Source organism: Lathyrus oleraceus, chromosome 3 (assembly GCF_024323335.1).
Source record: "Lathyrus oleraceus cultivar Zhongwan6 chromosome 3, CAAS_Psat_ZW6_1.0, whole genome shotgun sequence".
Lineage (NCBI taxonomy): Eukaryota > Viridiplantae > Streptophyta > Magnoliopsida > Fabales > Fabaceae > Lathyrus > Lathyrus oleraceus.
Genome location: NC_066581.1, coordinates 437,262,046 through 437,273,372, shown reverse-complemented (window position 1 = coordinate 437,273,372; position 11,327 = coordinate 437,262,046). Strand labels below are relative to the sequence as shown.

Genomic DNA, 11,327 nt, shown 5'->3' with positions numbered 1-11,327 from the left:
TTATGGATAAATGCTTTTGTACGTTAATTATGTGATTACCCTGTCAATTCAAGTGAACAAAGGTGAGATGAGAGACAAGATAAGTACTTGTGATTTTAGAAGAAACTTTTAGAATTATTTGGATTAAGCGGGGAATAGACGTGTTGGTTAGAAAAGAAAAAAAAAGGAAAGGTGATGTTCATTGGTAAGGGTAAGGTTTTGTTTTTGTTGAAAGGATGGAATTGTAAGGGGACATGTCTTCTACCACGAGATACATCACTTCGATGGTTCTAGCGCCCGTCCTTGAGTCAATCATTATTTTGAGTGTGGTGTGACCTTGACATGCTCGTGCTTGCCCGAAAGGCCAATCAGGGACCCTTGGAAAGCTCTGATGTTATTTGGGATCAAGTTGGATACTTTGGAAGGCGCTCCATAGCAAGACATTTGTTGAGTTGTCAAGGTCGATAAACACTCATTTCAAATCCCAATTGGTGTACTGGAATGTGATGACCATGAGATCATTTCATTGGGGAAGAATATTGATTGCGTCATCCTTTGAAAAGGTGATTGTGGGCTCTTACTCTCTCCCTGAGGTCTTAGTTGCCTTAGCGGGTGCGATGCTTACTATTACACCTGTCGAGCATGCTTTATACGGGAAGAGCTAGATTATCCTCCCAAGACAAAACATCCAACAATTGTGTTGATGGTCTTCTTGAAACTTTGGTCGAACACCCCCATGAAAAGATGGTGAAAGTAATAGTGAGTAACAATGAGTGTATTCCAGGTTAGTTTTAACGAGGTCTCACGGTGGGCGCCAATTGTACTTGCTGAAAATACAAATGTGTGATAATCCCTAGTGATTAAGAGTTGTCAGAAACTTTAAGATTTTTTTGTGAGATTGAGAGCTAGCTCACGTAGGGTGAGAAGCATTATGCGCGTATATTTCTATATTCGAGTTAACTTGTTTCTCAAGTGTGATATTGATGTATTTATAGTCAGGTTATGCCTATATCAAAGGCATCCTTGAAATAGTAACCTCATAGGAAATGAATAGATGGTTCTCTAATATTCAAGAAACATGATTAACTCCCACGACTCCTTCAGCATCGTTGTGGATCAAACACACGTCATCTCCACGACCATGAAATATGGACGGAACATGACCGACGTATTTAAAGAAACGGATGTATTTGAAGAAGAGGTTTAATCCCATAAATAGCCACTCAAACCATATTTATGAAAAAAAATTAAGAAAAAAAATAAATGAACATTAAAAAAATATTTTACTAACGTTTTAAAATCATATAAACACTTATGATATTCTTAAGTCTAAGAATAAGTAATTATAAAATAAAAAACATTGACTAAAGTTTTAGAATATATGTAATTATAACAATCATGTGGACCAACACATAAGAAATTAGTATATATTGAGAATTAAAGAAAAAAAAGACTATTAAACCCCTTTTAATTTGTTGTGCTTATTTTTCTCTACTAATATCCATATTGGGGAGGATTCAAAGAAAATACATGTAATTTTCATAAAATGATAACCAAGTTATTTCATAGAATTTGATTCCTTTTCTGCCTTTGTCATCATTGTTTATTTGGAGAATGAATGGATTTAAGAATAGAACTTATAAGTCTTGGCATTAAGTATGATTGTCCTCAATCCTCCAATTGGTGATAAAATCATCAAACATAGGCCAAGGGCAATGCAAACCTATAAGCAATGAATGAAACAAGATTAAAACAAAATTAATTTAAACAAGAGTATTTAAAATGATAATAAAAATCAAACATACATAGTTACAACACCAAGACAAGCTGAATCTTCTTGGTTTGTAGATTGCTAGCCACATGATGCATGGTAGCTGGAAATATAACAAAAAAATAAACATTAGTTGAATTGATTTTATCATAAGAACTTTTACAATATCAAACTTGAGTAATTCTATGCTTACGAAGTATGTTGTTGGAGCAAAAGCAAATCCTCCAAAAAATCCAAGTAGACCACCAAAAAACGGAAAGGTAATAGCAATAAACATTGTAAATGCTACAAAAATAAAGAACGTTATGTGAATGCATATTGGAGCTACAAAAAGAATTCAACTACATTACATCAAAAATTATTTTGATTAAGAAGATAATTTACTTACCAACATACACATTTCGTACTATAAATCGAAGTATTGTGCTAGGTTTGAAATTTAACTTTTTCACCATCACAGTTTCAATCATGTCAAACACTGGCATTGCATAAATCTACATTTACAAAACACTATTAATTTTATGAAACCTTATATATAAAGGTTTTAAAACAATTATGAAGGGTTAAAAATGAGTGAATTCACCTGATAACTTCCGATAACATGGATAACAACAAACATGTTTGCCATTGCAATAAGCCATTTTGGTTTCTCTAAGGTGACGAGTATGTTGTCTTGAACGGTATTACCAAACATCCAATAACCGATTAGAGCAACCGGAAAGTAGCACAAAGCCACAACTATGTAGGCAACAATCACTCCTCTCCACATAGGACCTTTGGAGGGATTTTCTGGCGTAGATGGAATTGTTGCTTGAATTTCTAGCACTACATTGTGTCCGGCATATGCAAAAGCCACATCACCAAGGGCATTGAAGAAGCCAAACACGGTTCCTGGTTTAGTCGTAGCTCTGTAACCATATTCAACATTTTCTATAACACCTTTATGTGCAGAAGCTGACCAAGCAATTGTAGAGTAACTGCAAGGAAAATAAACACAAATGCCAGTTTAACATGTGAAAATTATATTTCGTCAAAAATTCATTCTCACTGGATCATAGACTCCAAGAAGGTCGATGACCGATAACAAAAACACTAAAGTTAGTTAGAATCGGTTAGTTAACTATATATACAAAAAATAACATATAATTCATTTACCATATTTAGTGAATCAATATAAACTTAAAAATAACTTATACCTCAATGACATGACTGCAGCGGCCAAAGACACACCAGAAATAGAGTTCAAGTTGGGTAGATGAGACAAGACAAAGTGAACTGAGGCAAAAATCATAATGAAAAATGTTAACTTAATCTTTTTACAGTCGTGACACACAGTATCATGAAACTTCTGCAAAGATTTTCCTCCGGTCACCATGTATACAATGTTAACCCCAACTTCAACGATAAGTTGTTGTGGAACCACAATATAAAGGCCCAACTTTTCACCGAAAGCATATTGACCCAGTTCATGATATCTATCAAAGCGTTTTCCTGGAACCATTTCATGCATCTCGACCATTTGCCATAGAGTGTAGAGTGTGATGAACCATGAGAGGACTAGTATTGTCACCCCAGGACCCCTAAATAAACATTGTGGTTCTTAAGTCAAGAAAGGTAAATAATATTTATTAAAAATTAATCATAGAAAATGAAAAAAATATACCATCCAAGTTGAGACATGGCATAAGGGAGACTAAGAACACCAGCACCAACCATGGCTGTGACATTATGAAAAGCAGAGTACCACCATTTTGCATTTCTTGAAGAACTAATTGGAAGCCAATCATCAATTGCTTTCTGCCTTTTTAATTCTTCATCAATCTGGTTCATTAATAGCAACAAGTTAAATTAAATTAGCTAGTAACATAAAAATAAGTGATTTTTTCCAAATGAATCAATCAATAAAATTGACTTTATGTTTGAAAGGTCTTTTTGATTTAATGGATGGGCACCAAAAGGGGCAAGTGGAACACAAATAGTACTTCCTAACTTGTTGAAAATTTCATACTTCCTCACATCTATCTCATAAATAGTGTTTCATTTACATTTTTTCTTTGTCTCAAAATAATTGTCCTTTTACGATATCAATGCAGCATTTATTATCCCTATTTATTACTAATTTTCACTTTATCCAACCACTCTTTTAACTACAATTAATCGGGGTATTCTAATAAATAATATTAGTTTTAAAATCAAAACCAACGCATCCAACCATTTTTTTAAGAACCGTAAATTGTTCAAATAAAACATTTTTTATGAGACGGAGGGTACTAATAGCTACTAGTGTCTATCTTTATCTTACCTTGACTTTTGTGCAATGCACCAATTTAACTAATTATAATTGCAATTTTTTAATCTTCTTTTTACTCGTTAAATTTCAATTTTAGGATAAATATTTTATAATTATGCTCGATGACACAAATAAAAAAGAAGAAAGAAGAAGAAAGAAATGCTTCAATTGATAGTGTCTTAAGTGAGGAAATGATATTGTACTAGTACCTCTGTTCCACGATGAATGATTTTGTTGAAGATTAAGAAAAAAGAATAAATGAAAGAGAAAGAATATTACTTTTACTAAACTATCCTTATTGTATATTAAAAATGATGAAAGAAATATTAATTAGAGATTAAAATTACAAAAAATGCATTTGAAATTGAAATGAAATATTTATTTTAGGATACTCTTTTAATCTAAATAGATCACTCATTATGGGACGAAGATAGTAATAGCTATCATTAACCATACCAAAGTTGATTTACATTTTTTTTTATATCACCCATTCAATAATCAAATTATTAACTACATTAACCCACTTATTATATTTAATTAATCAAATTTGTTTTTCTACTTCAAATTACTGTTTAATATTAAGGCACATGATAACCAAACTACAAATTATATTAATCAAACTTTTATATATCAAAGTTATTTTGGTGAAAGAAATAATCAAAGTTAAAATAAATATCTAGTTTACATATCTATGTACTACTTGACTAGTGATGGGAACATGCTTAGATTCATCAAATGAAAGGACTATTCTTAAATAATTCTAGCTGTGAAAGTGTGACTTATTCAAACAAAAAACTAATTAACAGCTAATAGTATTAAATAATTATAATTGTAAGTTAGATATCTTAGAACACATATTTGTTTATTTCAGCCAGTTGTATTTAAGTATGTGATTACAAAAAATTATAGTCTATTACATTAGTTTAATAAATTAAAATTTTAATAATACAAGTGAAAAATACTCTTTTTATTTCAAAATACTGAGTTTTAAAGAAAAAATGTATTTTAAAATAAATGTCAGTTTTATTTTTTAACGTAAAAATAATGATTATTTTCTTATTGTATCTTATAATTATCATTCTACTATTCTGCACACTACTTATAATATATTAATAAAATTAATTTAATAAAAACTAATTTTTAATAATAATATTATCTTATTCTGAACTTTAAATAACATTATTTTGACTCTGATGGAGTATATAATATTGTAATTTCTTATTATTATAAGAAGGAAAATACTAATCTGTATCTTAAAAATATAAGTTAAGAGATAAATATAAAAAGAAAATTCTTAAAAATTATATATTAATTTTATTAAAAATTTATAATTAAATTTTTTTTAAATATAAATTTTCTATTACATATATTAAAATATGTTATTTTAATATATGTAATTTATAATTCACAAGTTATCATTACATATATTAAAATATGTTATTTTTCAATTATAAAAGTCCTGCCGTTGAAATAGTGTAAGAAACAAACAGAAAGAAAAACTTGTAAATTGGAAAGATGTTACGAAGGAGAAGCATGTGGAACGATAACCGGTGCAATTAATGCAAAGTTTAATTAGTTATGGGTGACTTTAAAGTTTCCATTAAAAGCCAATCACGGATATCTCGTAGATGTACACTTTAAAGTTTAATCTCTCTCAAATTTTCCAAACCACTTGAGATCTTAGAAAACACCAAGAGATGATCATGAATAGGATTTGTAGAAAAAAAATGAAAAAAGAGATGATCATGAATAGGGTTTGTAGAAAGAGAGTAGTATATGAAACACAATTGCAAGCAAATAAATAAAACATGGTTGTATGAGTTTGAGTAATAATAAGTAGAGAGGAGAAGAAAGAGAGAAACTTACAGATCTGGGTGGTGTTTGTTGGGTTCCCATTATTTGATGTATTTCTTTTCTTTCTGTGTACTTGGAATTTTGCCAATACTCATGTATATATATTGAACAAGTCAAATGTCAATGTGCTTATAAAAAAAAAAGTCAAATGTCAATGTGCTTATAAAAAAGAAGTCAGATGTCAATGTATAACATCACATAGAGAGAGAGAAAATGAAATAACGCGTAAGAGAAGGAACTAAGGAAAAACGGTAGGAGACTTTTCTTCGTAAGAAGAGAATTATATTATTGCTGTCTTTCTTTTTTATTAGGGAGGTAGGTTACAATTCTATTTACTCTTTCCATCTTATAATAAATTATCTATTTATAATAAAAAAATGTTTTAAAATTTATAATTTATTTCAATTTCAAATACATTTACTTTTAACTTTATCATTTAATTAATATTATTTTTAGTATTTTCTATATTTGATAAGATACTTTAATAAAAATATAATGTTTTTCTTAATCAGGATGAAATTGTCAATTGATGAATGACACTTGATGATTGATTATCTCCTGAACTTAATTTTAGTATTTGATAAATTATCTAATATTTATAAATATAAAATAACATAAAATAGCATTTTTAATTAAATTTTTTATCTTATTATATTATATTATTAAATTTATTTTTATTTAACAAAAATAAATAATAATTAAATTAAATTTATTGTCTAATCTACAATAAAATTGTATGGATATTCTTAAATTTTTTTGTTATTGTTAACATCATTTATTTTACTTCGACATTTCATTAACTTAAGAATTATTAATATTATTTTGAAATTCATTATGTAATTTAGATATTACTCAAAAAGGAATAAAAAGTAATAATCATGCTTATCAAACAGAAAAAAAATATAAATAAAAAAATAACAAATTCAAAACTACAAATTCAAAAATTACTTCAAATAATTTTTGAGAAAATATATAACCTAATAAAAAAATTAAAAACTAAAAATTAAATAAGATTATCAAACATAACTTTTTCATTAATGTGAATATTCTGATCTTCAATAAATTTATCTAGGGATGGCAATTTGACTCATCCCCAATGGGCACCCGCAAATTTACCCACAATGGGTAGGGTAAAAACCCGTAAAAATGGGTACGGATATGGGCTCGGGTAATTACCCATAAAAATAAGCGGGTACGGGTGCGGGCATACGCGCACATTATATATTTATGTATTTTTATTTTGAATTACATATTTTAGTTTATATTATTATATAAAAATGTATGTCTATCAATTATAAAACGTATATCAATGTTAAACCATTAAATATTTAATTAAGTGTTCGTTTATTTCAAATAAGTGTTCGTTTATTTTGAGAAATATAATGGCAAATCTTGTCCTTTGAGTCATTTGGCGATGTATACTCGCAAGATGTCGACTCAAACTGATAACCATCAATTGTTGATTCATTACTTTCAAGATAGTTTGACTGGTGCTACTTTGAAGTGGTACATGAGAATTGACAGTACCCAGATTCGTACTTTCAATGATATAGGTGAAGCTTTTGTTCATCAGTACAAGTATAATGTTGACATGGCGTCAGACCGAGATCAACTTCGTGCTATGTCCCAAAAGGATAAGGAAACTTTCAAAGAATACACGTAGATATGTCACAAGATTGTCACGCAGGTCAGTTCTCCATAAGAAGAGAAAGAGATGACAAAGCTATTTTTGAAGACTTTAAGTCCGTTTTACTGTGACCGAATGGTTGCAAGCGCTCCTAGTGATTTTACCGAGATGGTCAACATGGGGATGAGACTAGAAGAAGGCGTCCGTGAGGGACGATTGAAAGAGAGTGGTTCTTCTGACAGTTCCAAGAAGTATGGGAATGGTTTTTCCAAAAATAAGGAACATAATGTTGATGCTATTTCACAAGAGAAGCATATGAGATCTCCGAGAAGCGGTCAACGTCATCAGCATGTGGCGTCAGTTACCCCGATTATTAATCCTGCTCCAATTATTCAAGTAGCATTAAACTATCAACCACGTTTTCAACAACGTATTCATCAACATAACCGTGTCCCAAGACAAGCATAATTTGATCCCATTTTGATGTCTTATGCAGAGTTACTTCCTGCTTTGATACAAAATAATTTGGTACAGACTATAACTCTGCCAGCTATTTCGAAGGAGCTCCCATGGTGGTATAAATATGATCATCATTGTGCATTCCATCAAGATGCACCCGATCATGATATTGAAAACTATTTTGCTTTGAAATCTGAGGTGAGGAGACTAGTACAAAATGGTATTTTGTCATTTGAAGACTTTGGTCCTAATGTGCAAGCCAATCTGTTGTCTAAACATGGTGGTGCAGCTATGAATATGGTTGAGGGATGTCCTGGAAAGTATTGTCTTTGATGTCAATCTGATTAGAAGACCCTTGGTCGAGATGAATGCGAATTTGTGCGAGCTGAGTTATTATGAGCATGATCATGTTTCTTACTATATCTGTTCAAGAAACCCTCAAGGGTTTTCTGTGGTGAAGAGAGATTTGCAAGAGATGATGGATCAAAATCTTATTCAGATTATAAGAGATATGGATGAAGATGAGCATGATGTGAATGTATTAATTCCCCATTTCAATATCCCCGAGCCTGTTACGATTGCCTATAATGGTCAAAAGTCTATCGGTTCTCCTTTGGTTATTCGTTTGGCGGGTCCTACACCTTATGAATCCGATAGAAAATGGAAAGGAAGTTCTCATTCCTTCCCTTTCTTTTGTTGTGAATATTGCTGATGTAAGCGGTGTAACCTGAAGTGGTCGAGTATTTGCTTTTGTGTCCCCTAAAAGAATTGAAGATACATCGGTGGGTAAGCAAGCTTAGATAGAAACTCCGGCTATGCAGTCTGGTTAGTCCAGTGGTGTGAACCATAGATCTTATCAGGATGAAATGCTAAAGTTGATTAAGAGAAGTGAATTCAATGTGGTGGATCAATTATTGCACACCCCGTCCAAAATATTTGTTTTATCTTTGCTGATGAATTCGGAAGCTCACAGAAAGGCTTTGCAGAAGGTCTTAGAGTAAGCCTATGTGGATCATGATGCAATAATTGGTCAATTCGATGGAATTGTGGCTAACATTACTACGTGTAACAACTTGAGCTTTAGTGATGAAGAATTGCCTGAGCAAGGGAGGAACCATAATCTGGATTTACACATTGCCAAGAATTATCAAGAAGACGTTTTATCCAATGTGTTGGTTGACACTAGCTCTTCTCTGAATGTTATGTCGAAGTCTACTTTATCCAAGCTCTCTTATCAAGTTGCTCCGATGAGGTTTAGTGAGGTTGTTTTGAAATCCTTTGATGGCTCGAGGAAAACTGTGATTGGAGAAGTTTATCTCCCGTTGAGGATAGGTCTGTGCTTATTTTAGATTACGTTTCAAATGATGGATATCCACCCTGCCTATAGTTATCTCCTAGGCCGTCCATGGATTCATGAACCTGGGGAAGTAACATCAACTCTCCATTAGAAGTTGGAATTTGTGAAAAATGGAAAGCTAGTGATTGTGGGTGGAGAACATTCCATGTTGGTGAGTCATCTCTCTTCATTTTCGTATATCGATGTTGATGAGGTTGTGGGAACTCCTTTCTAACATCTTTCTGTTATTGGTAATGATGTTAAGAAGAATGGAAACTCCTTTCTAACATATTCTAAAATTCAGCATAAAATCATTGTGCAGATCGATTGTTAAACCCATTGAAAACAATGACCATATGCCCTCTCCCAACTTTGAGTTCCTTGTGTTTGAAATAGAAGAAGATGATGTTGAAGAGATTCCTGATGAAATTTCCCGTTTGCTTGAGCACAAGGAGAAGGTCATTCAGCCTCATAAAGAGCCATTGGAAGTGATTAATTTGGGTTCTTAAGAGAACAAGAAAGAAGTCAAGATTGGGCCACTGCTTTATCCAAATGTTAAGAAGAGGATGGTAGAGCTTCTTAGGGAATATGTGGATGTGTTTGCTTGGTCTTATCAAGATATGCCACGTCTTAATACTGATATTTTAGAGCATATATTACCCTTGAAGCCAGAGTGTTTGCCAGTTAAATAGAAGTTGAGAAGAACTCATCTTGATATGGTTGTTAAGATCAAAGAGAAGGTTCAAAAGCAGATTAGTGCGTGTTTCCTTGTTACTTCCGAGTATCCTCAACGGGTAGCCAATATGGTACCTGTTCCGAAGAAGGATGGAAAATTTCGAATGTGTGTTGATTATAGAGATTTGAACAAAGCTAGCCCAAAGGATAATTTTCCTCTGTCACACATTGATATGTTGGTAGATAGTACAACTAGGTTCAATGTTTTCTCCTTTATGGATGGTTTCTCCAATTATAATCAGATCAAGATGGCACCCGAGGACATGGAAAAGACAACATTTATTATACCCTGGGGAACATTCTTCTAAATAGTGATGCCTTTCGGTTTAAAGAATGCAGGTGTGACGTACCAGAGAGTCATGACTACTCTTTTCCATGACATGATGCACAAAGAGATAGAAGTCTATGTCAATGATATGATTGCTAAGTCGAAGACTGAAGAAGATCATGTTGAGTATATGTTGAAGTTGTTCCAGCGTTTGAGAAAGTTTAAACTCCGCTTGATCCTAATAAGTGTATTTTTGGTGTACGTTCAGGAAAGTTGTTGGGATTCATTGTCAACTAGAAAGGTGTTGAAGTAGATCTTGATAAAATCATATCTATTCAAGATATGCTTACAACAAAGACATAGAAATAAGTCAGAGGATTCCTCGAGCATCCTAATTACATCTCTAGGTTTATATCTCACATGACCGCCACATGTGGGCCAATCTTCAAGATTCTCCATAAAGATCAAGGTTGTGTTTGGACATAAGACTGCAGAAAGCTTTTGAGAATATCAAGGAGTATTTGCTTGAACCTCCTATATTGTCTCCCCCAGTAGAAGGAAGACCATTCATCATGTAATTAACTGTGTTAGAAGAGTCCATGGGTTGTGTATTTGGACAACCAGATGAAACTGGTAGAAAAGAGCATGCCATCTACTATCTGAGTAAGAAGTTTACAGATTGTGAGTCTTGGTACTCCATGCTTGATGAGACTTGTTTTGCTTTAGCTTGGGCTTCCAAACGCCTATGCCAGTATATGATTAATCATACCACTTGATTGATATCCAAAATGGATCCAATTAAGTATATTTTTGAAAAGCCTGCTTTGCTTGGGAGGCTTGCTCGTTGGAAAATGCTATTGTCTGAATATGATATTGAGTACCATACTCATAAGGAAATTAAAGGAAGTATTCTTGCAAATCACTTGACTTGCCTACCAATTGCTGATTATCAATCTATCAGGTTTGGCTTCCCTGATGAAGATGTTATGTACTTAGAAGCTAAAGATT

General features: G+C 32.2%; 1 protein-coding gene across 1 annotated transcript; it reads right to left on the bottom strand.

The window, feature by feature from the left end:
• Window positions 1–1,339: 1,339 nt before the first annotated feature.
• Window positions 1,340–6,073, bottom strand: LOC127128081 (lysine histidine transporter 1). Its single transcript, XM_051057332.1, has 8 exons — window positions 5,907–6,073; window positions 3,414–3,571; window positions 2,947–3,330; window positions 2,334–2,727; window positions 2,139–2,244; window positions 1,944–2,035; window positions 1,785–1,853; window positions 1,340–1,702 (listed from the first exon to the last, which is right to left on the bottom strand). Exons 1-8 carry the CDS (start codon window positions 5,934–5,936, stop codon window positions 1,604–1,606), a joined length of 1,332 nt encoding a protein of 443 aa, XP_050913289.1. The 5' UTR covers window positions 5,937–6,073; the 3' UTR covers window positions 1,340–1,603.
• Between the last annotated feature and the right edge of the window lie 5,254 nt (window positions 6,074–11,327).